This window comes from Xiphophorus couchianus, chromosome 2 (assembly GCF_001444195.1).
Source record: "Xiphophorus couchianus chromosome 2, X_couchianus-1.0, whole genome shotgun sequence".
Classification (NCBI taxonomy): Eukaryota; Metazoa; Chordata; class Actinopteri; order Cyprinodontiformes; family Poeciliidae; genus Xiphophorus; species Xiphophorus couchianus.
The window spans coordinates 3,767,345-3,794,204 of NC_040229.1; the positions used below are offsets into that span (position 1 = coordinate 3,767,345).

At 45.0% G+C, this 26,860-nt stretch overlaps 3 protein-coding genes across 4 annotated transcripts in view; 1 reads left to right on the plus strand and 2 right to left on the minus strand.

Moving 5' to 3' along the window:
- Positions 1 to 14,779, plus strand: tom1l2b (target of myb1 like 2 membrane trafficking protein b). 2 transcript variants are annotated; one of them, XM_028032101.1, is made up of 15 exons: positions 1 to 132; positions 490 to 574; positions 2,338 to 2,416; positions 2,513 to 2,662; positions 4,463 to 4,597; positions 4,694 to 4,840; positions 5,493 to 5,609; positions 5,687 to 5,820; positions 6,201 to 6,252; positions 8,110 to 8,278; positions 8,728 to 8,854; positions 8,959 to 9,034; positions 10,241 to 10,300; positions 11,390 to 11,426; positions 12,682 to 14,779. In XM_028032101.1, exons 1-15 carry the CDS (start codon positions 81 to 83, stop codon positions 12,813 to 12,815), a joined length of 1,554 nt encoding a protein of 517 aa, XP_027887902.1. In that variant the 5' UTR covers positions 1 to 80; the 3' UTR covers positions 12,816 to 14,779. The 2 variants fall into 2 exon arrangements, with proteins under 2 accessions (XP_027887902.1, XP_027887910.1); XM_028032109.1 differs by lacking the exon at positions 10,241 to 10,300.
- A 360-nt stretch (positions 14,780 to 15,139) lies between these two features.
- foxl3 (forkhead box L3) lies at positions 15,140 to 18,436 on the minus strand. Its single transcript, XM_028032151.1, has 3 exons — positions 18,191 to 18,436; positions 17,311 to 17,497; positions 15,140 to 17,048 (listed from the first exon to the last, which is right to left on the minus strand). Exons 1-3 carry the CDS (start codon positions 18,394 to 18,396, stop codon positions 16,638 to 16,640), a joined length of 804 nt encoding a protein of 267 aa, XP_027887952.1. The 5' UTR covers positions 18,397 to 18,436; the 3' UTR covers positions 15,140 to 16,637.
- Positions 18,437 to 22,539: 4,103 nt separating this feature from the next.
- fam20cb (FAM20C golgi associated secretory pathway kinase b) overlaps positions 22,540 to 26,860 on the minus strand; it is a 49,831-nt gene continuing 45,510 nt past the window's right edge. Inside the window, exons 5-11 of the mRNA XM_028037844.1 lie at positions 25,991 to 26,106; positions 25,153 to 25,333; positions 24,253 to 24,362; positions 24,090 to 24,171; positions 23,945 to 24,004; positions 23,682 to 23,832; positions 22,540 to 22,983 (exon numbers count right to left, since the gene is read on the minus strand). Coding sequence (XP_027893645.1) covers positions 22,876 to 22,983; positions 23,682 to 23,832; positions 23,945 to 24,004; positions 24,090 to 24,171; positions 24,253 to 24,362; positions 25,153 to 25,333; positions 25,991 to 26,106 — 808 coding nt within the window. The 3' untranslated portion in view covers positions 22,540 to 22,875. The remainder of the gene's footprint in view (positions 22,984 to 23,681; positions 23,833 to 23,944; positions 24,005 to 24,089; positions 24,172 to 24,252; positions 24,363 to 25,152; positions 25,334 to 25,990; positions 26,107 to 26,860) is intronic.

Sequence of the window (26,860 nt, forward strand, 5' to 3'; positions counted from 1 at the left end):
TTGTGGGTGTGGCTTAGTAGACGTCTCCTATTGCATCATCACCGTCGTCCCATGGACTGACTTGTTTATTGTCGAGCAAGATGGAGTTCCTTCTGGGAAATCCTTTCAGTACCCCGGTGGGTCATTGTATCGGTGAGTCAGAAAATCCCGAGGTCGCAGAAGATGGACATGTTCGAGGTTTATGTGAGAAGTCATTTAAAATGTTGCTACTTTAGCATGCTGACGTCTCTGAATGAGTGGAGCCTCCGTTAGCCGCCTAGCTAATGAGCCTCTAGTCCTACCCTGGTCACCGTGGAAACCTGGATGTTAACTAGTTAGACGTCTCCTTTATGTGCTTGTAATTAACGCTAGTTGGTGCTAACTGTATTAGCAGTCAGGTCTGTTTTAGCTAAGGGGCTGGGGTGAAGTTAGCTCTCTGCTAGCCACCAGTCATCGTCATCAGGCTGCTGTGGTTATGGAAAGACGTTAATGTTTTAATGTTTGTTCCAGAGAGAGCCACTGATGGGTCCCTGCAGAGTGAAGACTGGACCCTCAACATGGAGATCTGTGACATCATCAATGAGACAGAGGACGGGTGAGTAGCCATCACTGTAGGCTAATAATCTGTACTCGGCTGTTTTTACCTGAGGAAAGGCTGACTGAAGGCCCTCAGAGTTCCTCCCTCACCTGTCCTCCATACCTGGGCCAAGGTGAGAAAAGGAGTCCAGCTCTGGGTGTGTGGGGCCTCAGTGCTTATCTCCTGCTCCATAAGCCTCTGCTTTTATTCCTTTAGCTGGTGTGTGAAGTCCAGCTTTCTGTTTGATTAGCGGGTCGTAAACGGCCCGGCCCGGCCCGGCAGATCTCCTTCACATTAAAACAAACTGCGACTGAAATGCTGCAGCTGCCTAACCCTAACCCTAACCCTAACCCGAACCTTCCCTCCAGAGCAGCTTCAGCTGGTTTTACTCAGCATGCCTGAGTGAAGGTGGACTCTTGGAGAATAGCAAACACTTTTTCTTTGTTTTCACCTTCCCTCACCTGCTGATCCATCCACAATTAGCAACAGGTTTTATTTTCACATGTTCTTGTTATGAAGCTTGTTGCAATAAATCAACTAATTGCATGATAAGTCGAAGTGAACTTGATCATTTCTATTTGCATGATAGTTTTCCCTCATCTGTCTCTAAAAACACTGGATGATTCGAGCCTTCGGTCTCAGCTGGCCCCATTAGTCCAACAGATTTCATAATTCATTTTATTTGTTGTTTCTGTTCTTTGGTTTGTTTGTTTTGGATATTTAAAATGTCTTCCAGTTCCATTACCGAACTAAGTGTTCATTAGAAATTAAAGTTTATTAATCTTTGAGATTCTGTGCTTGGATTATTATGACATTTTCATTATATTACTTGAAAATTGTCTCAACATGACAATATTATCATTTATCACAATAACTACTGGCTCAACTTACCACCCAGCAGGGCTCAATGTCATTTATTAAGTTTTATTAAGCTTTCAGAAGAAAATTCAATCAACCTTTTCCACAAATAAAGCTTGGTGTGTTTAATAGCAGCTAGCTAAACGTTCTTCCTCTGTGCAAATCTGGGGAGAGAGTTTAAATGCATGCCACGCTTAAGATTTTGCTTAAAAATCAAAACTATTTTCTTTCCACTTCAGTTATGAAGTGTTGGTTTTTCATATGAAATTATAATATTTCCATCAATGTTTGTGGTTAACATGAAAAAAGCTCATAGATCTAGAAAAATGATCAAGAGAAACTCATCCAGTCGCTTTGATTCCTGCAGCAGCGTCTTCACAGGTCTGTCCAACAAATCAATCCTCCAGCTGCAGCTGATCCAGAACGCTGCTGCTGGAGTTCTGACCAGAACCAGGAGGATAGAGACATAAACCCAGTTCTCCAGAACCTCCACTGGCTCCCTGTAGCTCAGAGGATAAACTTTAAATCCTGTTAGTTAAATCACTGAACACATTAAAGATCTGCTGCTGCTGGATCAACCTTCCAGACCCCTCAGGTTCTGGTTCTAGTTCTACTCTGCATCAGAACCAGAACCAAATGAGGAGAAGCAGCATTCAGCTTCTATGCACCTGTGCTGCATGACTTTGTGTTTTTATGTTTATGATGTAAAGCTCTTTGAAATGTCTTGCTGCTGAAATGTGTTATACAGATCAAATTTGACTGATTGATTGGTAGGGTGTGAAAAAGTTTGAATGGCGTCTCCCTGAAGATGTTGCTGGTTATCTTTCTTCTCATGGTGTGTTGCTGGTGTTTGTCCTGTCTGAACCCATGCGGAGGCTTCAGAACGCCAGGCTGACGTCCGGCTCTGTGTCTCTTCCCTTCAGGCCGAAGGATGCGATGAGAGCGGTGAAGAAGCGGCTGAGCGGCAACAGAAACTACAGGGAAGTGATGCTGACTCTAACGGTGAGATGCAGCAGCTGCAGGATAAATCTGTCTGAGGAGTGAAGGTTGCCTCTCTTCTGTGATGAAACGCGCTGACAGCTGCTGCATCTCCACCAGGTTCTGGAGACGTGTGTGAAGAACTGCGGCCATCGTTTCCACGCCTTGGTGACCAGTAAGGACTTTGTGGACGGCGTCCTCGTTAAAGTCATCTCTCCTAAGAACAATCCGCCCACTATCGTTCAAGACAAAGTCCTGGCTCTGATCCAGGTAGGACAGCTGCAGGTAGTCTGGGTCACTGTGGTTCTGGGTTACCTGAACCAGATCAGGTGACTCTGCAGCTCCTGTTTCCACCTGAGCGGCTGTCAAGACGGAGCTACTGAAGTAGAGCTGGAACAACTGGACAAACGAATTGATTACTGGAATAATTGATTGATCTGGAAGAAAAACTCAGAGCGATAATTAAACCAAAAGTACAAACTAACTCACATATTTACAGATAAAGAAGGTTTTTATCTTGCATGCAAAAAGTTTCATACAGTTTGGTAGGCCTGTCATGATAGCAAATTTTGCTGAATGATTAATTGTCTTAAAAATTATTGCGATAAACGATAATATTGTTTGAAGACCTTTTTACACTGATTTAATGGAAATGACCTAATAATGCATGTGATTTCCTGCCAAAGATAGATACACTTTATTTTCAAAAGAATATTTAACACTGGAACTGATAAACAAAATAAACAAAACAACCAAAAACAAAAATAAAATGGATTCTCAGTCTCTATTAACAAAAAACTCACTTGAAAATAAAAACTAAACAACATAAAGCCAAAGTGGAAATAAATACTGCATTCAACCAAAAGAGTGCAGATTATGAAGTCTGTATATTATGTTGCCCTTCAGTAATAATTAGATTTAAATAGAGAAGATGGGCACATTGACTACCTGATGCAATAGTTCACACTACATGATTTTTTGCTCCTATTTTTCGACAATCTTAAAACGTTGGTCTTTCTAAGATTGTGTGGTGTGTTATGGTAGATCCTCGTTGCCGCTCAGATCTAAATCAGGGTTTTTTTCCCGACTGGGAGCTTTAACTCCACCTGTTGAATGTGACAGGTAGCCAATCAGAAAGCGAGGATTCTCCTCTGAGGGGAAATTACGTCGGGGAATCCCAAACAGCTGACACGGGCAACCCGAAGTCCAGCGGACATTGGAGATGATATGTGGAAACAACATTAATGTTTATTCAACATGCAAAGAATATAGAAATGACAAGAGGAGGAGTTGGAGCTAAATTGCTACCGCAGTTGATAAACCCGGTAACTTTTCAGCTGTTCTTCGTTAACGTGACATAAACAGGTTCTAATGATTTTCATTCAGTCAGGACTTTACGCTGACACTAGCCACATGCATTGCAGGTAGATTGTAGTAAAGCATTGATTAATGCCTGGTTTTAAAATTAGTTCACTGAACTTGCAGCCATTATTTTGTGCCCATTGTTGGACACCACACGGCAGGACCGAACCCGATCGAACCGTTATACCTAGGATTTCTGTCGGCTAATGTTTGGTCTGTCAGGGTTTAAAAATGGGCCGACAATCAGCCGACAGCTCTAAGATCCTGTTGTCTGCGCTGGGCTTTACACTGAGGAAATGAGGTCAGAGGTCAGTGGAGAGCACCGGAGTTGAGCCTTTTTTCATTCGGTGTCATCAACAGAAAGAGAAAAAGGCCGGAAGAGATGATAGTGCCGATAATTAAAATGATGTTGATAGTTTTAATTTATCGTACGATTAATTGATTAATAGTTTATCGTGACAGGTCTACAGTTTTGGTTTAATTACTGCTCTGGTTGCTCTTTTTTAGCACCTGCGCTCCAGTTAACAATGAATCACTACATTAGTTGCAGATCAATTCAATAATCGATTGATCTGATGAGTCATTTCAGCTCTAATTTTCAGGAACATACTCTAAGTGCTGCAGTGTGAAACCTCGGCTCTGAAGATGGCTGCTGAAGGTTTTCGGCTCATACAGGAAGTGGGTTAACTGCTGGTTCTCTTCCTGCAGGCTTGGGCCGATGCGTTCAGGAGCAGTCCAGACCTCACAGGTGTGGTCCAGGTGTATGAGGAGCTGAAGAGGAAAGGCATCGAGTTCCCCACCTCAGAGCTGGAGACTCTGTCGCCCATCCACACCCCTCAGCGGGTCAGAGCCGCCACGGCTTCTCACTAAACGCCCCCACTCTCCCTGACCTCTGACCTTTGCAGCTTTATCCATGGCCTCCTTGTGTGTCGTTTGCAGGCGGCGTCGGCTCCAGAGGGCGACTCTGCGCTCCACAAGTACAGCAGCAAGACTAAAGCCGCGCCGCAGCCCATCCCACCAGCCTACAGCGCGCCGCAGTCCCCCAGCCTGCAGCCGGGGGGCGCCGTCACCCCCAGTCCTGAGCAGGTGCTGCAGCGAACCGCTTCACTGACCTGATGACTTATCTAAACGCAGATTAAAGCAGGTTTAGTGATTTAAAGCTGCAGTATGTAACTTTAATAATATTAATAATATTTTTTAATATTTGTTGAAAATGTCATGATTTAAAAAGATGAGCTGTGAAAAATGAAGCTCCTCTGATTTCTCCCAATTCTAACAACCAATCAGAGCCGGGAGGCGGGACTTAGCGCTGTCAATCGCCCTCCATGTTGTGCTGCTCGTCTTCACAATTGCTCACTGCTACGCTACAGATAGCATAGCCTGTCATAAAAGCTAATGCTACTTAGCATAGCCACCGATGACGGCGGATGGACAGTTTTCCTGTAATGGTAAGTTGTTTCTCTGCCATTAGCACATTTAGCAGCGAGTACATGAGTATAATTGACAGCTCTAAGCCCCTCCCCCTGGCTCTGATTGGTTGTTTTTGATCCTGAATGGTTTCAGACGGCAGCAGCAGCTCAGGGAGGAGCAGTAGAGGATTGATCTGTTCAGACTGTAACAACATGGAGTCAGTTTAATAAATATGTAAAAACATTTTTATTAAAGTTACAAACTGCAGCTTTATTTGGTGTTTGTTCCAGCTTGCAGCCTAATGGTTGTTGGTGTTTGTGTTGCTCAGATTAGTCGGCTCCGCAGCGAGCTGGACGTCGTCCGTGGAAACACCAAGGTGATGTCAGAGATGCTGACGGAGATGGTGCCAGGGCAGGAGGACGCGTCAGACTACGAGCTGCTGCAGGTCGGGCCTCGGGCCTCGGGCCTCAGGTTAACTCTGAACACCGTCATAAACCACGAATCGTCTGTCTGCGTTGTCAGGAGCTGAACAGGACGTGCCGAGCCATGCAGCAGAGGATAGTGGAGCTCATCTCCTGCGTCTCCAACGAGGCGGTGACAGAGGAGCTGCTGCACGCCAATGACGACCTCAACAACATTTTCCTCCGCTATGACAGGTCAGAGCCCTGAAGTGCCTGGTTTCCAGTTGTTTCCCAGTTGTTTTCTGCCTGGTTTCTACCTGGTTTCCGGTTATTTTCTGCCTGTTTTCCGGCCTGTTTCCATCTGGTTTCCGCCTGGTTCCCGCCTGGTTTCATGCTAGTTTCCACCTGGTTTCCGGCTGGTTTCTGCCTGTTTTCCGGTTGTTTTCTGGCTGGTTTCTGCCTGGTTTCCGGTTGTTTTCCGCCTGGTTTCCGGTTGTTTTCCACCTGGTTTCATGCCGGTTCCCGCCTGGTTTTGCTCTGAACCCAGTTTTGGGTCAGTCCCAGAACTTTTGGCCTTGTCAGTTTGAAATTTGTTGGTTTCCAGTTTGATTCGGTGTCTGTTTCTTGTGCTGCAGGTACGAGCGGTTTCGGTCCGGCAGATCCTCGGCTCAGAGTGTCAACAACGGGGTGAGTCGCCGCAGACTTTCTGAACATCTCCACCTGGCTTTTTGAACCTTTTCTTTAAACTCGCCTGTGGCTGATTAGCTGCTCTCGGTTATTTCTTCTTATGTTTTCACATTTCATCATGGTGTGAATGATGGTCCATCAGATGAACAGGCCCAGCCTGAGATCCAGGCAGCTGGAACCAACCGTCACTTTCTCCTCTAAAACCTTCAATAGGTGTAGATTTATACTGAGACCAGGTTGTGCCCAGCAGGGGGCGCCACACGGGCTGGATCCAAAGTAAATGCATCCTGGTTATGGAGACATTGTAATGATCAGGAGCTGAGCTGCTGTTCTCCATTGCAGACCTAAAACGGTCTAGTCAAAGCTCCATCCAGGTTTCTAAGCAGCTTACATGAAACCTGCTTTGTTTCAGCCTCTGAATGCCTTCAGTTAAAAATGGCTGGGCGTGCCGTGGTGGCGTAGCGGTTAGCGCGACCCGTATTTGGAGGCCTTCAGTCCTCGACGCGGCCGTCGCGGGTTCGACTCCCAGACCCGACGACATTTGCCGCATGTCTTCCCCCCTCTCCTCCCCCGTTTCCTGCCAGCCTGCTGTCATATAAGGGACACTAGAGCCACAAAAGACCCTGGAGGGGTAATAAAAAAACAAAGGCTGCTTCTGACCGGCGCAGCCTTTGAAGGTATTCACGCCCTGTTATCCGGTTCTGTGTTTACTCTCACAGGTTGCTGTCTACTAATTAGGCAACTTGTTCAGGCTGTGGATTTTCTTTAGGGGCTCCAGAGAAAAGGGGGATGAACACAAATCCACATGAAGCTTTTCTTTCTACTTTCTAAATTTTCTTCAAATTAACTCTAATGCACAGTTTAGTTTTGGCGTGGCGCTATGAGAGATGCAGCTTCAGGCGGGGATCTTCATCCAGACTGACCCTCACCTCATTGTCTCTGTGCTAGCATGCTAACATTGTCCACTGTCTCTTCCTCTCTGTCCATGTGTTTCTGTGGCTAGCTGAGACAGGCAAGTATGGAAACTGTCCTCCTCTCTAAATCAGCCGCCACCTCAGAGGCAATAAAAGATGGCGGCTTCTTTAGCTTCCAGTACTTTTACCCCGTATGGCAGCAGCTCTCAAACCTTTCAGATTTAACCTGTGCAAAGCAACCGGCCACTGATAAAACCCGACACACTGCGGCTGCTGGAGGTAAAGCTCTGGAAGATGAAGCAGCGTGTTAGCTTGATGCTACAGGCATGGTGACAGCTCACCGTGCGGCGCTGTTGGACGTGGCAGAAGCAGAGAGGCATTACATTACAGGGGCCTGTCGGCCAATCAGGAGCGAGCTCTCGTCGGTCTGTCGGCCAATCAGGAGCGAGCTCTCGTCGGTCTGTCGGCCAATCAGGAGCGAGCGCTCCATTAGTTTGTAAATGAGGGAGAAAGGAGGATTAGTTTGGAGTTGAGAAGAAGTTCAGCGTTTGGACCTACTTCCTCCTGAGGTTTAACCCTCTAAAGCTTTTCCTCCAAGCTGCTTCCTGTTGTCGTCAGGTTGTGAGCTGCTGCCATCAGCATGTCTTCCCTTCACCTTCTCTCATCGCCTTAAACAGGAAGTAGATCTAGGCACCAAAATAAAAGCCTGTAGCACGGCCATGTTGTAATCTCTGCTGATTCTCCTTTTCTGACCCTCGGTGTGTTTTCCTGTCTGTCCCCTTAAGAAGCAGCTACTTCCTGTTGTCCTCATGTTTCCCTGCGCTAACCACTGAGCTGTTCACCGCTGTGCATCTCACTGGACTTTATGTTCTGATGATTAAAGTATTGCAAAGTGTTCCAGTTTCTCCTGAGCTTTAAGTATTGATTATTGTTTATTGATCAGGTGCTCAGTGAGGCCACAGAGGACAATCTGATTGACCTTGGACCCGGCTCGCCTGCGGTGGTCAGCAACATGTCCAGCGCCGCTCCATCCAGCCTGCCCCCCGCCCTGAGCAGCGCTGCAGGGAGGCCCTCGTCCCCGGCCTCCCTGGCCTCCCGCCTGGCCGGTTTAGGTCCATTTCCACCTCGTTTCTGCAGTTACACATTACACATCCAGTAACATGTTCACAGTAACTGGAGGTCCAGACAAAATCAGTTCTGTAGAGAATAGATTCACAAATTGATTTTAGTTTGCTTAGTTTTTTGTATAATCATATCCAAACACTGGACACTGAAAGAACCTCATCTCTAACAAGCTTGAAGCATGAGCCAGCTGCTGCTGTAGCTCCCAGGTTTGACCACTAGGAGGCAGCAGTGCTACAGATGTAATTCATGCCGGACTATCATTCATTCATGCACACTGAAACGATTCAAAATATGGTCAGCCAGAGATTTATTAATTGGTAATAAATCGGAAATAAATAAAACGAGCTAAGTTTTAAAGGCGATTTTTGCTTTAATGTTGTGTAGCTGATCCTGCCTGCGTTATGCCTGACTGGCTTTTTTTCTGCATCTCCTGCAGACGTGGGTGCCGACAGCGTCAGTAGCACTCTGAGCACGCTCAGCAGCTGCAAGCCGGCAGCAGCGCAGGATGACTTTGACGTGTTCGCTCAGACCCGGAGCGGCGCGCTGGCAGAACCACACAGAACGTAAGAACCCGGTTGGAGCTCCAGGGTTTCCCCTGCAGGAGCTCCAGGGTTTCCCTGCAGGAGCTGGAAGCTGCTGAAGTCTAACTGCATTGTTTTGCTCTCAGGTTGTCAGCAACAGATGCTGCAGCGGACGACCCTCCGCCCACGCTGGACGTCCAGCAGCCGGCTGCTGCCGGCGCGGTGAGTTGTGATGTCACTTCCTGAGCTTTTAAATGTCAGATTATCCTCCAATTGGAAGGATAGGATTCTTTATTGGGGACAACAAAACATTTGTCATAAATGTTATCCCAGCATTCATGACTAAATTCTTCTCCCACTGATAAAACTCTCCGTTACGTCTGACTCCACCAGGAAAAGATTCTTTTAGTTTGCTTCGTTTTGATTATTTCATACCCAGCCTTCACTTCCTACTGGGACCACTAAGCACACCAGTTTGGGTCCATGTCCTCCACCTCTGCACCCATTTCATCCTGGTCATTCGGAATTTTAACAGTTTTGATTTTGGCTGCCGCTAATGATTATTTTAGTTACCAATGAATATATCACTTATTCTGACAATTAATGGGATAGAAAATGTCTCGTATCCTCAGGATTATTGAAATAATTGTAAATAATCCTCATAAAAACTTAAATCTCAACTGTAATTAATTTGTTTTCTTCTGAACTGGTTAATTGATTGTTGAAATAATCATCTAATTTAGTAATTGATGAATGAATTAAAGTCCACAGACTCTTTTTGTGAAAGACAGCAGAGCAGAAATAAATCGAAACAATTTGAATTGAAGTTAAAACAAATATTTAGTGTGTAAATCTGTTGGCCTCTCCTGGTTCACATTGATCACCTTTTCCTGTTCAGTTATTAACCAGTTAATCAATAATAATCCCCAGAATGGATGTTCAGATTTTCTCATGTCGACGTTTGAAGGGTTTTTGCTGCAGATGATCAGATGTTCTCTAGAGGAAAGCTCTTAAAAGTGTTTATTTTTAAAAAATCATTTTTTCTCATTTTGTATAAAATAAGCTTAAATGAAAAACCTGCAGAATGTTTCTTTTTGCTGTCAGATTAATTAGTTAGTCCAGATGTTTTACTGGTTCTGACCCGTTTGGGTCTGTTTACTGGAGTCACACATGCAGATACTCACCATGAAATAAAACGTAAATCTAATACATAATAATTACCAAACTATTATTTGAGGTGAGGAGAGCAGCAGGTGGATTAGCGGCTCCGTTCCAGATGATGTAATCTCCGTCTCCAGATTATTTTCCGTCTTTTTCTGTTCGTCATCTTCCTCAACGTGTTTTAATGCATTTCAGTTTGGTTTCTGTTTCTTTGGATGTTTATTTGTGTGTTTTTCATTTGGCGGCCTCCTGCGGCGCCCCCTGCAGGGCCAGGAGCGTCAGTCCTCTGTCATGGATGACATAGAGGAGTGGCTGAGCACCGATGTGGTGAGACGCATCACAACTTTTAGTTCTCATCTTTTCTTTGCTTTTCCTTCTGTTGAGTTTCTCTGGAAAATAAAACGTCTCATTTCCTTGAAGTGGGATTAATAATTTCCTGGTTTCTTTTCTCGCTAAGCTGAGTTTACCGCTAAACGCGCCGCTAAGTGTTGGTGAAGGTAATGATCCAAGAATAAAAACTGATCAACTTGATGGATTAGATATCAGCTCTGTCAGGTTTACATGTTTGTTTCACATCAAATGAATTAAATTCATCAGACCTGAAATTCTTAACATTTTCTTCTGCAAACATTGATCTGATTTACAACCATAAACTTTAAGTATTTAACTGGTTTTATGTGTCAAAGTCGATTATCAGATGGAAATAAATGGTGTTTTCTAAGGAAATCTGAAAAGTGTGGTGTGCATTTATGTTCAGCAGCTGTGAGTTACAGCTTTCTAGAAGAATTTTCTGTGGCATTTCTCTTCCATCTTCACACATCTAGAGAATATTTAATCTGTCTTTGGAGGAAAAAAACACAAAAAAGTTGGATGCAGGTCTGGACTTTGACTAGGCCATGAATGTGCTCTGACCTAAAGCATCAGATAATATCTCTGGCTGGCCATCCTGATCTAAGCTGAACCTCCAGTCTCAGCTCCATCCGCCTTCCCACAGCATGATGCTGCCACCACCGTGCATGGAGCCTGAGATTCTATAATTAGTAATTATGTGACTTCTGAAGACTGATGATAAAATGTCCCAGTAATTATTGTGATGAACAATAATATCGTTGTTTTGAGATCATTTTGAACTAATATAATCATAAAATAAATAATAAATAAAGTGACCAAAACCAATAAATAAAATAAAACCAAACAAACCAGAATAAATAAAGTCAAACAACAAAACTGTTCTTGGAAACTTATTAATCATCAGAGTGGAAATTATTGAGTTCATTTTAATCTATTAAAATGTAATTTATAGATTTATTGCAACCAGCTGTGGTATCAGTTACTTGGCTTGAATCCAAATGCACTCCACACTTTTCAGACGTTGCCCTGCAGTCGTGACGTTTCTCTGGTTTTTCTGTCCAACAGACAGGAGATGAAGGAGAGGAAGGCGTGACCAGCGAAGGTAAGACGTAGAGCTGGTTTCACTTCCTGTTTCCTGTTGCAGAGTCAGTTAGCGTCATATAGCTCCAGTTAGCGACATTTAGCTCCAGTTAGCGTCGTATAGCTCCAGTTAGCGACATTTAGCTCCAGTTAGCGTCGTTTAGTTCCAGTTAGTGTCATTTAGCTACAGTTAGCGTCGTTTAGCTCCAGTTAGTGTCATTTAGCTCCAGTTAGCGTCGTTTAGTTCCAGTTAGTGTCATTTAGCTACAGTTAGCGTCGTTTAGCTCCAGTTAGTGTCATTTAGCTACAGTTAGCGTCGTTTAGCTACAGTTAGCGTCGTTTAGCTACAGTTAGCGTCGTTTAGCTTCAGTTGGCGTTGTATAGCTCCAGTTAGCGTCGTTTAGCTCCAGTTGGCGTCGTTTAGCTACAGTTAGCGTCATTTAGCTTCAGTTGGCGTCGTTTAGCTTCAGTTGGCGTCGTTTAGCTTCAGTTAGCGTCGTTTAGCTTCAGTTAGCGTCGTTTAGCTTCAGTTAGCGTCGTTTAGCTCCAGTTGGCGTCGTTTAGCTCCAGTTAGCGACATTTAGCTCCAGTTAGCGTCGTACAGCTCCAGTTAGCAACATTTAGCTCCAGTTAGCGTCGTTTAGTTCCAGTTAGTGTCATTTAGCTACAGTTAGCGTCGTTTAGCATCAGTTAGCGTCGGTTAGCTCCAGTTAGCGTCTGTGCTGTCCTCGCCCTGAGGTTTCCCGTTTTCAGCAGCTAGACAGCCAGACAACGACGCTCCAATAACCAAACTTGTTTATTTTCTCCTTGTTTATTGAAGAGTGACCTCTGACCCCTGCCATCACTTTGACCATCGTAAACTGAAACATACAAAACTGAGTATTAGCCAACGAACATCGCAAATTAGCTATTCTAGCTGCTAGCTAAAAATAAAAACTTTTCCTAACTGACTCCAGCGTACAATTATTTACACCAGTTACACAAAACAAAGAGACAATTATTGCTTTTACAATTAACCAACACTTACGAACAAATCTTGTCTGAAACACAACGTATTAGGATGATAATCAGCTTAACGTGAGCTGTTCGGTGACGCATTCCACCATCTTGGATCTATATTCTTTTTTAGCGTCACCAAAACATAACAAAATATCCACCAGGGGGCGTTCTAGTGCGGTTTCAACCTTGCTGGTCCAGCTTAACTTACAAAAGGCAGCACAGCGTCGTTTAGCTCCAGTTGGCGTCGTTTAGCTTCATCCCAGCTCTCCTTCTTCCAGAGTTCGATAAGTTCCTGGAGGAGCGGGCCAAAGCCGCCGAGACCGGCCCGCCGTCGCCCCCCAGCGGCGCGGCGCAGGGAACGCCCAGCAGGAAGAAGACGGGGAGACAGGAAGACGCTCTGCTGGCCATGTAGACCATCAGACCCCGTTGATCCTCCTACGTCTCCAGACCAGAACGGCTGCAGTCCAGAGACGTCCAAGTCACCCACTTCCTGCTTCCTGTGTCCCACTTCCTGTTTCCAGACATTTTCAGTAACTCTGAGGCAGGACGGCCCTCATATCAGCATTGGGTTTGTTTTAGCTGCTCCTAAGCAGAACCGACCCGTTTGGTTCTGTAGGACTGACCGTCCTCTCTGATGTTTGTCCTAGTCAAATCATCTCCCTGTTGGTTTGTAAATGTTTGGTGTATATTTGCTTCAGAGTCGCTGGTTTCATTACTTTCTGTTCAGAACAAAAAGGGAAAAACCTCCATGATGCGACAGGAAGAAGAAAGGCGGGAACTTCCTGTTGATCCAACTGAAGCTGCTGGCAGGGCCGGCCCAAAGCCCCCAGGGGCCCGGGGCCCCTGTCCCCCACCTTGGGGCCCCCTTACATTATATCCTGACTGTTAAAAGAAGCTGCTGCCGCAACGTTTGCTCATGCCTTGGGCCGGCTCTGCCTTCACTGTTTGTTTTGTCCTGAACTCGTTTAGAGGACCAAACATTTCGGTTCGACTTCCTGTTTCTGATTCAGCTTCACACTACAGATGGAGTTTGCACATCATCGGTGTCGTTATTAATCTAAAGATTTGCTGACATCCTCAGAGGCCTGACCTTTCAACAAAACATTTGTTTTCAGAAAAGAGTCGCAGCATTTAGGTCCAGACCAGCGCTTGGTCGCCGCGGCAACGAGCGTTTCCGTTGAGCTGCAGAAGTAATTTATTCTCTGATCAGTATTTAAGTATTTTATTGAACTGAGGATCAACTGGCATCATGTCTGGACTTTAATGTTGTTGCTTCTGTTTCTGCTGAAGAGATTCCTCCCCCTCCCCCACCTGCTGCTGCTGATCAGGATTTATGTTGTTGGTTGAAATCAAACGATGAAGATGAAGGTTTTAGTCTGAAGTCACCAGAACAATAACCAACATGAAGATTGCACTTTTTAGAGATTTCCTTTGGTTTCCTGGGTTTTGTTGTCGCTGGTGATTCTGGTTCCAGAGCGAAGCCGCCATGTTGGATCTGAACTCGGAGCCGCCATGTTGGATCTGAACTCGGAGCCGCCATGTTGGATCTGAACTCGGAGCCGCCATGTTGGATCTGAACTCGGAGCCGCCATGTTGGATCTGGGCTGCTCCATCTTTCTGTTCTTTGTGTTTCTTCAATTATGCATGAACTCTAAATAAAATAATCGGTGTGATCCACATCCATCTCCAGGTTTTTCTTCCCAGTTTCCTGACCTCCACACTGACCTCGTCATCCTAAAGCTCAGCAAGAAATTAATTTAGTTCAGAAAGTCGAACTCGGATTCATTAAACTGTAAAGTCAGTTTATTATTGATCATTTTGATTATTGGTTTTCAGCAGCTGTGAACCATCAGATTCCCTCTTAATGAGATTATTAAAGAAAATCAACCCTAAGATTTGAACCCGTTCAGACCCGGAAGCCCCGCCCCTCATGTCCATATAAGGACATTCAGTTCTTCCAGATAAGTTCTTATTCTTCCACCATTTAATTGATCCTCTTCATTAATAATCAAGTGTAAAGTTTGTAATATTTCTATAAAAACACTGAAATGATTTTGATCCAGAATGTGTTTCAAAAGTAAAAGTTCCTGTAATTTCATCCTGATTGTTTCTAGTTTCTGAGGACTTTCAGGATGAACTCAGGTCAGAGGTCAGAGGTCGGGGTGTGAGTACTTCCTGTTGGGATTTGACTGGAATATTAATGATGATGTCACGGTCTGAGCCCGCAGCATCACAGGTCCTCCTCTGTGCATGAAGTCGTTTTAGTTAGAAAGTCAGAGATTCTGTGATTTTAACCACAACAGTTTTTTGCTTTTGGTTTGAAATCTGCACTTAAAAACTCCATGAAGCCATTTTATTTCAATTTTATTCAATTGGTTCATTTTATTCTTCATTTAGATGTCAAACATTTTCTCTACTAAACGTCCCGTTTCTTGAGGAAACTCTTCCTGCTGATCTCCAGATAAACTATTTATTTTTGCTCATTTTATATATTTATTCATTGCGTGTGTTTATAAATATATTCCCCATTTTTGTTCATATTATTAATTTTTACTGAATATTCACTGCATTTTAAATTTGCTTAAATATATTTTCTGTGTAAATATTGTACGACATATTTTTCAAGTACATTTTTTATTGATCCATTTTAACTTTTATTTGCATTAGTAAAAAGCAGGATATTTTTAAATGGAAAGTTTTGTAGCAGGTGAGCTCGTGTTATTTATTATTAATCTATATATATTATTTTTAAAAATGTAATTGAAGGTTTTGCAGAAGAGACCAAAGCTGACATTTCAACATAAAAACATATTTTTATGACGTGAACTCTGAGGAAGTTTATGAACAATATTTCAGCTGATTCCTGTGATTCTCTCCACAGCCTCGGTGAAAAGCAAACCTAAACCAAACATCGCAGATTAAATGACCTCTTTGTGTTTATTATTTATTGTTATTAATGTCGCACATCAGTAGTTTCCCAATTTCCAGTCCCTTTAGCGGAGCCGCTGTAGCCGTCAGCGGCTCATAATGAGCTGCTCGTATTCAGACGTCAGAAACTCTGGAAGTAATTATGAGTTTCCGTCAGCGGCGGAAGCGGCGCCGCTTTCTCGACGCTTCACTGTGTGCGCTGACTTTTCATCCTGCAAACACTCCTGCAGCCTCCCAGCACTTTATGCTAAGTTAATTTATCCAAATATATCCACGGCAGCAACAACTGTGTTAATGGAAAGCCGCTGATCCATGAAGGCTCGGTGCCGGGCGGGTAGCTGGCGGGCAGAACCGTCAGCAGGCGGAAGGTGTGTTTGGCGGTACCTGCGGCCGGGGGAGGAGCCGCCGTCTGGGCCGTGGTATTTAAATGGGTCAGCCGGCCTCACCCCGCGCTGTTCCCGTTATTAGCTGCCAGTCACGGCGGAGAGACTCGATCTAAAGGTTAAGCTGGGAAACGCCATGATTGATCTCCTCGGCTCCCGTTTCCACGGGCCCCTCCTGCTGACGTCACGCCCGCCGTTCAGGTGTCACTCAGGCGCCATAAAGGTCAACGGAACACGAGCTACAAGCGGGCCGAACCGGCAAAGCATCATGGGAGATCTGAACCTCTGGGTTCATGTTTTCCGACTCGGATCCATTTTCCTCATATTTCTATCATTTCTGTTTTCATGTTTAGAATATTTATGATGATTTGGGTCATCAGAGCAGAAACAGAACAACCCGCAGAACCGGGCCGAACCAGAACATTCAGAACTTTGATGGGAACAAAAGAGGAAATTATTGGAGTCCATTCAGATCAGCATCTAAATCACTTTTATATGAAACAGTTTGTTTCTTTAAACTGTTTTCCAGCAGAAACTTATTTATTAACAGAATATTTTTATTATTTCATTTTGTCTGAACTTTTCTGCCTCTAAAATTTAAATTCATCTCATTTCTAAACTTTTTTATTTATGAAATGAAAGAAAATGAAAACTGAATTATCATTTTTCTCTTTCTGATTTAAACTCCGAGGTTTTTCCTTCCCGGCAGAAATGATCGCCGGGTTCTGATAAGTTCTGCCGGGTTCGACCCGTTCCACCTTCACACCACGGTTAGACTAAAATGAATATCGATTACACGCGAAATAGTATTGAAGTTACGTCACAGACAGCACAGGGACTCTGAGTTCTGATGTTCTGGACCGGTCCCGGTGCTGGTCCAGTAGAACCTCTCTGTCCTAGTCCAAGTCTCGCCTCCTGTGGCCTCAGAGAGTCCAGAAGTGCAGGTTGAGGTGCGGAGGCTCCAGAACCGGCGGCCCGGTCGGGCCCAGGCGAACCGGGCCGGCACCGGTCCTGAACGCGGCCGGCGGCGGGTCCGGAGCGGACAGGATGTAATCGATGCTGAACTTGATCTCCGGCTCGGATTTCTGGCGGCGGTTCTGAAGTGGGCCGGTCCGGTCAGGGGGCAGCGCGCGGAGGGCGGAGTCCAGCTGCGGTCGCCGTTCCGCCGGGTCTCGCCGAACCTCAGCCGGGTCCCGGAGGCCGATCTTGGGGTTCCGGCGGCGGCGGCGGCGCCGGAAGTTTCCGTTCTCGAAGAGGTCGAGCATCGACTCGCAGCCGGCGGCGAAGGTCCAGAAGTTCCCCTTCCCCTTCTCGTTCCCCTCCGTCCGCGGAACCTGAGGCCCAGAACACACCGGTCAGAACCGGCCCGTTTTACACACACCGGTTCTGATCCGCAGTTACTTTTCCTTCAACAGATATCAGGCAGAATCCGAATCTTTCAGGTTCTGGTGGAACCGAACCGATCAGAGAACCGGTTCTCTGATCGGTTCACCTTCTGGCTGCTGGTCTGGATGAACCTGAGCAGGGCGGTACCAGAACCAACACCAGTATTACAACCAGAAGCAGAATCAGAACTGGGTCGGATCGGGTCGGTACCTTGATGAAGCAGCTGTTGAGCGACAGGTTGTGCCGGATGGAGTTCTGCCAGGCTCGCTGGTTGGACCGGTAGTAGGGGAACCGCCTCATGATGAAGTCGTAGATGCCGGACAGAGTGACCCGCTGGTCCGGGTTCTGCTGGATCGCCATGGCGATCAGAGCGATGTAGCTGCCACACACAGAAAAGAACCAGTTCTGACCCGGTTCTGACCCGACTGAAGCCGGTTCCTACTGTCCCGTTTCGGAGCCTCAGACGGTTTCCTGCTTTTCTCTTTAAGTGTTTTAAACTTTTTTATTTTCGTATTTTTTGCTGCTTAACAATAAAATAATATTTTAATGAATCAGATTATTAAAACATGGAAACGTTTCTTTTTCCAGATTCATTTTTAATGTTTTAATAAAGAACATTAAAAAAAATCATTGTTTGAACAGAATCTGCTCTCATCTCAGTTTAATAACATTTAATGATCATATTTTGTAAATGGTTTTGGACAGGATGTGACGCTCTCCTGCTTTTTGTATTTTAGTCAAATTTACTTGATGTTTTTTTAACTATTAAAACCTTATTTTCATTGTTGTAGAAAATAATGTAGTTTTTCCAAAATATACAAATAAATCATAAGCAGATAAATATCCAGCGTTGTGTTGGTCATTTCTGTATTTTAAGTTACATTTAATTTTAGATCAATTCCTCCATAGAAACAATTTTTATTTAGATATTTTTCTCAAACTGAATTTATTACAATAACAGAAGATAATTGTCATTATTTTTATTGTAGTTTAAATAAATGTAGACTGCAAAGTAATTAGACTTTTATGAGCAGGGTAATAATAATAATAATAATAATAATAATAATAATAATAATAAAAGTCTTCCTGCCTGTAAGCGGGTCTGCATATCTTCTTGTCTTCGTCCGTCCCAGAGGTCGGGTATCCGTCCCCGTCATAGTTGAAACAGTTGAACGGATAGTCGGAGTGATCGAACATGTCAGCAGCAGAACCGAACCGAAACCGTCCCGACCCGAACAGAACCGAACTGACCGTCTGAAGCCCAGCAGCAGTTCTGTCCTGCTCCGCTGCCACCATCGTCTGATCAGCCGCTAATCCTCAGAGCTCCGCCGCTGCAGACGCCCCCCCCCCCCCCCCCCCCCCACCCCCCCGCCCCCCCTTCACCCCCCCTCTCTGGTTCCTCCAGACGTGGTGCACAAGTTTACTCTCATCTTCCATTTCACCTGAAACAAGTTTATTTTATTTTATTGGGTTTGGTTTGAGCGACTGAAAGCAGCAGAACCTGCAGCAGGACCGGCAGCAGGAGCTGCGCCTTGAAGGCGGGGCTTGGTCCAGGTGTTTAGCAGCTGAATGGTTGCCATGGAGACTAAAGGATTTCTGAATCATGAAAGAATCAAAGCAACACTGCAGGGAAAACATGATTTTTCATAAAACTGGAAGTTTAACATGGATTTGATTCCTGCGGCCTGTCACAGTGAAACAGTGCTGGTGGTTCTGGAGCCGCCATGTGAAGAAAAGCTGCAGCAGGAACCGACCCGGTTCTGATGAGGCCGCCTCCATGTCGCCATAAGGACTTGGGCTCCAGCTCCCTCAGCCCTGCTGGGGTGTATGTATATATATGACCCTTTCGGAGGAATCAGTTCAAACATCCAGTTACTGTCGGATCGGATCACCCTCCTCCAGAACCGCTGCAGGACAGACGGTCCGGTTCTGGGTCCCGCCTCCATCCGGTCCGGTTCTGGGTGGTCCGCTGGACTCAGAGGCCTCCATGTTCTGATCTGCTGCTTTTTATAGCCTGGTTCTGAAAACAGCCGAGACACAACAAACACCATGTTTACCTTCCTCTGTTCACTGCTGTGTGTGTGTGTGTGTGTGTGTGTGTGTGTGTGTGTGTGTGTGTGTGTGTGTGTGTGTGTGTGTTGGTGTCTCTCTGTGTGTGTGTGTGTGTGTCGGTGTCTCTGTGTGTGTGTGTGTGTGTGTGTATCTGGTAGACGTTTAGTCAACAACGGGAAGTTTTCTAGATTTTATCTATAATGCTCTATAATAGCTACTAATTGTTTCCGTGTCTATAAATTAGGGGATGTGTGTTTTCTAGGGCTCTTAACGGGCCAATCAGACGCTCCCCAGGGGGCCGGCTCTTAACGGGCCAATCAGAAGGCCCAGGCTGTTAACGGGCCAATCGTTGGGGCCCTGGGGGCCGTGGAGGCCGGGAAAACAGCCTCAGGTCTGTGGGCCTCTGCGTGTGGCCCCCACTCTGCAGGACAAACTGATCCTCACTTTCTCCAGTTAGCATTAGCTGCTCCAGTTAGCATTAGCTTAGCTGCTGTCATTTCAACTGTTAACTTTGAGTTTTCTCAGATGTTTTCTCTCCATTGAACTCTTCCTGAGGCTGCACAGTGGTGCAGTGGGTAGAGCTGTTGCCTTACAGCAAGAAGGTCCAGGGTTCGATTCCCGGGGTCTTTCTGCATTCTCCCTGTGCATGGTGGGTTCTGTCCGGTTCTCCGGCTTCCTCCCACAGTCCAGAAACTGTCAGGTTAATTGGTCTCTAAATTCTCCCTATGTGTGTGTGTGTGTGTGTGTGTGTGTGTGTGTGTTCTATCTGTCTCTGTGTTGCCCGGCGACAGACTGGCGACCTGTCCAGGTGACCCCGCCTCTCGCCCAAAACGTTGGCTGGAGAGGCAGCAGCTCCTCCTGACCCATTAGGATCAAAGTTGTAGAAAATGGATGGATGGATGAACTCTTCCTGGTCTGTGTTCTGATTGGCTGGTTCCTTCCTGAGAGCGGGGCATCAGCTGCCATGATGCTGCCATCACCTGATCCTGCTGCCAACGTTTCATTTGTCATTACCATAGAAAGAACAAGAGAACGGACTTTATGAGATTTTCTTCCGTCTGAATCAGAAACAGAAACAGATTAATCTGATGATCCGGTTCTGGGTCAGAAACGAACTGGTCCAGGTTGGCTTGTTGGTTCTGAACAAACCAAGGGGTTAAAGGTGCTGATGGTAGCATGAAGGGGGTGAAAACTTTAATTCAGAAACTAAACTAGTAAATTAGCAATATTTCTGGCTGAACTATTTTTAGTTTCTTGTTTTTAAAACTGAGACTGAAAACAAAGATGATTATTAATATTCCAACTTTCTTTATAACTTTCTCCATCACAGCCTCAGACGGACCAAACGAACCGGTTTCCATAGAAACGCTGGGATCTGGGATTAACTGGCTGAGCTCAAAGCACCAGGACGTTACTATGGCAACCCAACAATCAATGAGGTTTTTTTTTACAGAGTAAACCTGTCAATAATTTAAAAATTAAATCAAAATTTTAAATAATTTAAAATATTTTAAGTTATTTTTGCTGAAACTGTCCAATCCAGTTCAATAATTTTCTCATTATCAATAAAGAAATATTAAATTTTAGGTCTGTGTTCTGTGGTAAAATGAGATGATTTATGGGAGGCCCCGACGCTCTGGCTGGTTTGGACCGTGTGAAGGAATCTGATGAAAGAAATGACAGAAACCAGTTAGCCCAGTTAGCTAGCGAATGTTCAGATGATGGTTTATTAGATTTCTGCCAGTTAGAATCTCATCCAGCTGGAAGGCCGACCAGCAGGGGGCAGCAGGGGAGCCGGAGGTCACCGTGTGAGGTCGGAGAGCCGCGATCTGATAAGCTCCACAGGGCCGCTCCCATGACGGGGCTTCCTCTGGAGGCCGGCGGCGCTCGCTCTGTGTGTGTGTGTGTGTGTGTGTGTGTGTGTGTGTGTGTGTGTGTGTGTGTGTGTGTGTGTGTGTGGCCGCTCTGTGAGGAAAGGTTATCCAAACAGCGGAGCGCTGAGAACTGTAAACATGCTAGCTCACAGATCTGGGCTGGCGGCCATTTTCCTGGCCGCTGCGCAGCCATCTTTGTTGCGCCGCATTTCTTTGTGAAACTGCAGGAGGTCGCAAGGGAATGAATGACCCTTGACCTTTCACACATGATGTCAGTTTACTGCCAAAAACATGAATGGATTTTACTGGACCGGTTTAGCTTAGTGAAGAAATGATGCTAACTCAGTTTCTATATGCGTTGCTACAGAAACTTAACTAATTAATCTCTGGTGTAAATTCAGTTTATTTCTGTAGCTGATCATTTATTCCCTGTACAGTTATAATTATTAGTTATGATAATAATTAATGTGCTGCACGTTTAGCTTTAAGGTGTTGAATTACGTCAATGGAAAAACAGGCTGGACCTGTTAAAGTTTACAATTTCCACTAAATCGGACCTATAAAGTAAACAGAATTTTTTTTATGAAGTTTACAAATAAATTAATATTATATATATGCAGAATTAATGTAGTTGGTCCTGCAGCCGATCCGGTTCAATCAAAACCACAAACTGCAGAAGATTTTGCTGATTTCATTTTATTGCACTGATACCATGATGCAAAGAAATAAGAAATGAAATAAAAAACAAAGAGTGAAAGAAAATCAAAAGAAGGTTTTTCACGTTCTGCATGAATTCAGTCACACACGCTGCTGAGGCCGACGCCGAGCGGCCGCAGAACCAGACACACAAAGAACCCGCAGCTAGCAAAACCACACATTCAAGTATTTCTATCATTGCACAGGCACTAGAGTTTCCTACTGAATATATGAACGTCAGCCAGAGGCGAGTAGAGACAACAGATCAGCTGCTGCTCAGGAAGGAGAATCATCAGACACCAAAGACATTAAAACCAAAACAACCAGAGGAATTAGTGTCACATTTGGTTTAAATCTCAGGAAGAGCCTGAACAGCTGCTGGAAACAGACTCAGTGTTAAGAGAGGAGAGAGAACCATGAGAAACTAACAGCTTGAATTGCTGCACATGCTGCCGCTGCCCCCTGGTGGGCACACAGAGAAGTACACTGTTCTGGTGGAAATCGTTTCGCTTCCTCTTCCTCTGATTTCTTTTGGCAAACAATAAATATAAACTTTAATAAATACGCTGTCAAGTAAAAACTTACAGAGAAGATGATCCAGGAGTAAACCAGTACTCCCACCAGAACCCTCTGATAAGACGCTGACACGGCAGAATCAGCAGAAATCAGGTTAAAAAAACAGTTTACAAAATAACCTCATTTTGATCCAGTTCTTCTTCTGTGGTAAAAGTCTGCAGCTCCAGTTCTTCTTCTGTGGTAAAAGTCTGCAGCTCCAGTTCTTCTTCTGTGGTAAAAGTCTGCAGCTCCAGTTCTTCTTCTGTGGTAAAAGTCTGCAGCTCCAGTTCTTCTTCTGTGGTAAAAGTCTGCAGCTCCAGTTCTTCTTCTGTGGTAAAAGTCTGCAGCTCACACTAAGGAAGTGAGTTTGGAAGTTTGATTCCCTCAGAATTCTCTGAATGGAACCTGACTCCGTAACCAGAGCCCATGTTCTGGGTTTGACCCGGTTCTAACCTACGACCCGTGTCTGACCCGGTTGGTTCTAAGCTACATGTTGATTTGAAGGAGTCCAGGTGAAACCCGGTGGTTCTGGCTCGGTTTGGGCTTCAGATTGCGGTCCAGTCGGTTCTCCTGGGAGCGGGTCGGACCCAGCCCCTGGCTACCTCGTCCTGGGGCCGCTGCGGGCCCCCGGCGCCCCCTGCAGGTCGTCCTCCACCACGTAGCCGTAGCCCTCCTTGTCGATGCAGTCAGACAGCGCCTTCAGGACCTGGACACAGAGGAGCGGTATCAGCTGGTTCTGATGGTACCGCTGCTGAGCTCAGATCAGATGCAGTCTGTGTAGTGACCACCAGGGGGAGCCACAGGGCTCCACATTGGGCCCCCTCCTGTTTATAATAGCTAATATGTATCTTTATGCTGATGACATCATCATTATTTACAGATTAGCATTAGCTGCTGCTAACGCTACAGAGGCAGCTAACTGCAGTGGAGTCGTCTGCTAGGCTCGGTGTTTTAGCTCCAGTTTAGCTCGCTGCCTTCATCTCTTCCTGGTTTCTGAAGTTGGGCTGCTTTTGTTCTGGACCAGAACCAGAACCATTTTAACAAACAGTTACACAGATGGACGGATTTATCAGTCAGAGCCGGTCTGGTCTGCAAGATCCGCCTGTGGTGTCGCAGCTAACGCTGAGTGAAGTCTGACCCGTTTGGTTCTGAACTGCCGCAGGTTGGCTAGTAGCTGCTAGTGGTGCTAACAGAGGTAACACTGCTAATAGTGCTAATGGTGCTAACAGAGTACAGGTTCTTATACTCCTAATGTTGCTAACAGCTCTAATGGACCTAAAGGTGCTAACACTGCTGAGCTAATGGTGTTAACGGAGCCAACACTGCTAACGGGTCTAATGCTGCTAATGACACTCAGAGAGCTAGCGGTGCTAATGGAGCTAGCGATGCTAACAGATCACTGACCAGGCGCAGGCGGCGGTCCATGGCGTCCAGGTGAGGCTGGATGAGAATCGGGTCCAGCCGGTCCCGCGTCATGGACTCGGCCATCAGAACCGACAGCTTGTACTCCTCCTTCGCCAGCAGCTGCAGACGCAGGTGGGTGGACTTCCTGACCCTGCAGGTCAAAGGTCAAAGCACAGGTGAAGGCTGTGGACGATAGCCACCATCTTGATCGGATCTTTTTTGTAGCATCTGAAGTTTTAATGGAACTGAATATTGAATCAGACCTGCAGCACTGCAGCAGAGGAACCAGGATGGACATCTCATCATGAGAATGTTTCCCAAAGCTGCCGGACAAACAGCAGCAGGAAGCAGATGATCAGGCTGTTTAGGGTTAATAATCAGAGATTCGCTGGAGCTGCGTGTTTTTACCCTCTGCCGTTGTCCAGGTGGATGATGAAAGTCTCGTTTCCGAACTTCTCAAACGTCTCGTAGTGGTGCCGGTCCATGTTTCCTGCACACAAACAAGATGGAGGATGAAGACATGAATGCAGCGAGCGACGGTTGCCTAGGTAACGCTGCAGAAGAGACCGACCCATCAGGAAGTCAAAGACCGTCATGTCCATGACGTCCAGCAGCCGCGAGCCGCTGTCGTACGGCGGCGTCTGCTTCACCTCCTCGCAGTAATCCGGGTCCACTTCCCACCTGCAGCCCAAACACCGAACCAATAATCACATCCATCAGTTATTGACTGTTAATCATCAACTGGAGCAGAAATGAAGCCAAAACTGAACAGAATGTAAAAACGGCGTCAAGATAAAATCCTGGTTCTGTTCACATTCTGGAAAAATATTCTACTAATCGCCGTTTGCATCAGATGAACCAGATAATCTGCAATAATCCCCAGATCATCCATACTCTGTATTGACTCTCATGTTGATGTTTGAAGGATTTTTATATGCAGATGATCAAACCTGGAAACTTATTGACAATAAAATTGTTTTCTTATTTAAAAAGAATTGAATTATTTGTTTATTTGCACTTTAGTGCATTTCTAATATTGTATAAAAAGACAAATCTGCAGAAAGAGCCGATTTTTATAGAATAGAATAGAATTATTTTATTCATCGCAGCAGGGAAATGACTTCGCAGTTTCAGCATAGAGACACAATAACAAAAACCACTGAGTAGCAGTTGTAGATAAAATTAAAAATAAAATATAAAATAAAATGCTGTTAATATAAGAAACAATTTTCGATCTGATTAGTAGGTAGAATAATCAACAGACTAATTGATTACTAAAATAATAATTGGCTGCAGCACTACATTTATGGTTATTAAGTATGGTTCAATAATCTTCATGTTTTTATCTAAATAAACTTATTTTAACTTATATTTCTGTCTGTCGTCTTTGCAGGTCAAACTGACTGACTGGTTTTCCACAGGTTAGCTCTCCTCTGACCAGCGGTCTAGTCCAAACCTCTGCGTCTCTTACTCTGCCTTCTTGCGCTTGTGGTAGGAGCGCCTCCAGGGGTTCCTCCAGGTCTTGCGCTTGGCCAGAGCCAGGTCGGGCAGGAAGGCGGCCAGCGATCCCTCGATCCGGTCCGGTTTCCCACACAGAGCGTGTTCAGTGGAGCAGTAGTAGGAGCATTCGCCGTAGAAACACACGTTGTTGGCTGGGAGACACACGGGAGGGTTAGCAGCTGCTGGCGCCACCTGGTGGCTGGAGGAGCACAGGCAGGACAGAGAGCGGACTGGTTCTACTGGGAAATGAACTGGTTTTACTGGGGAATGAACTGGTTCTACTGGGAAATGACCTGGTTCTACTGGGAAATGAACTGGTTTTACTGGGGAATGAACTGGTTCTACTGGGAAATGAACTGGTTTTACTGGGGAATGAACTGGTTCTACTGGGAAATGACCTGGTTCTACTGGGAAATGAACTGGTTTTACTGGGGAATTAACTGGTTTTACTGGGGAATGAACTGGTTTTACTGGGGAATGAAGTGGTTTTACTGGGGAATGAACTGGTTCTACTGGGAAATGAACTGGTTTTACTGGGAAATGAACTGGTTTTACTGGGAAATGAACTGGTTTTACTGGGAAATGAACTGGTTCTACTGGGAAATGAACTGGTTCTACTGGGAAATGAAGTGGTTCTTCTGGGGAATGAACTGGTTCTACTGGGAAATGAACTGGTTTTATTTTGGAAATGAACTGGTTCTACCGGGGAATGAACTGGTTCTACCTGGAAATGAACTGGTTCTACTGGGAAATGAAGTAGTTTTACTTCGGAAATGAACTGGTTCTACTGGGAAATGAACTGGTTGTACCTGGGGAAATGAAGAAGGTTCTCCACAGCTTCTTGTCTCTGGTTACGTCTCGGATCTCTTTGGTCATGTTGAGCAGCCGGCCGGCGACTGGAGGGACTCGGCGGAAGTCCAGGATCCTGTTGGACACAGAGAGACATGAGGACAGAGACACGGGGACGAGGAGCAATGCTGATCAATACAGAACCCAGCATGAACCTACTGGGCCGGTTCTGATGGGAAGCTCTGCTCTGATTGGATCAGACCAACATGGAAAAGTTCATAAAGTTGATTTGATTGATTTGTTCCCAGTTTCAGAAAGTGGAACCGGGAAGCAGCAGAACATTTCTCTGATGAAATCATTTTATTGTTTTAATATCATTTTAATTTCTTTGTTAAAGTCAATTTGTTTTTTAATCAGCTGTAAATCAATCATCAAAATAAACAGAAACAAGTCTGTCGTGGCCATTTATGTAAAAGTTTTGTAGTTTATAATTTCTACCAATTTTGTTTTGTTCTTTGTGTAGTGGAAATATATTTAAGTTAATTTAGATTCAAAATTTGTAATTCATTTTCATATTTGGAATTATTTAGATTACATTGTTAATTGTTAGACCCGCCCACCAATTAGAGCGATTAAGAACACACCGGGTGCTGGGTGCCAGGTGGATTGTTTGGTAGATTGTTTGGTGAATGTCTGGTGTGGACGGGAGGCTTTTGGAGAATGATTTTTTTGACCACTTGAACATTTGAACACTTGAACATTAAATCGAGAGTATTTTTTATTTCAACTAAGTTACAAGACCTTTTATTTCAACTTCAACAATAAATGAATCAGTAAAAGTGCGTACAAATCCCAAACCACCCGTTACCACCCACAGCCTTTATTGGAGT

What these genes read in the sequence shown, in the direction of transcription:
- tom1l2b (XM_028032101.1), top strand. Translation starts at nt 81, where the DNA reads ATGGAGTTCCTTCTGGGAAATCCTTTCAGTACCCCGGTGGGTCATTGT. An exon ending in ATTTTCCTCCGCTATGACAG is followed by an intron (nt 5,821 to 6,200) that starts GTCAGAGCCCTG and finishes CTTGTGCTGCAG; the next exon opens with GTACGAGCGGTTTCGGTCCG. An exon ending in AGCCGGCTGCTGCCGGCGCG is followed by an intron (nt 9,035 to 10,240) that starts GTGAGTTGTGAT and finishes CGCCCCCTGCAG; the next exon opens with GGCCAGGAGCGTCAGTCCTC.
- foxl3 (XM_028032151.1), bottom strand. Translation starts at nt 18,396, where the DNA reads ATGGTGGCAGCGGAGCAGGACAGAACTGCTGCTGGGCTTCAGACGGTC. An exon ending in ATATGCAGACCCGCTTACAG is followed by an intron (nt 17,498 to 18,190) that starts GCAGGAAGACTT and finishes TCAGAACTGGTT; the next exon opens with CTTTTCTGTGTGTGGCAGCT. An exon ending in TCAACAGCTGCTTCATCAAG is followed by an intron (nt 17,049 to 17,310) that starts GTACCGACCCGA and finishes TCTGGGCCTCAG; the next exon opens with GTTCCGCGGACGGAGGGGAA.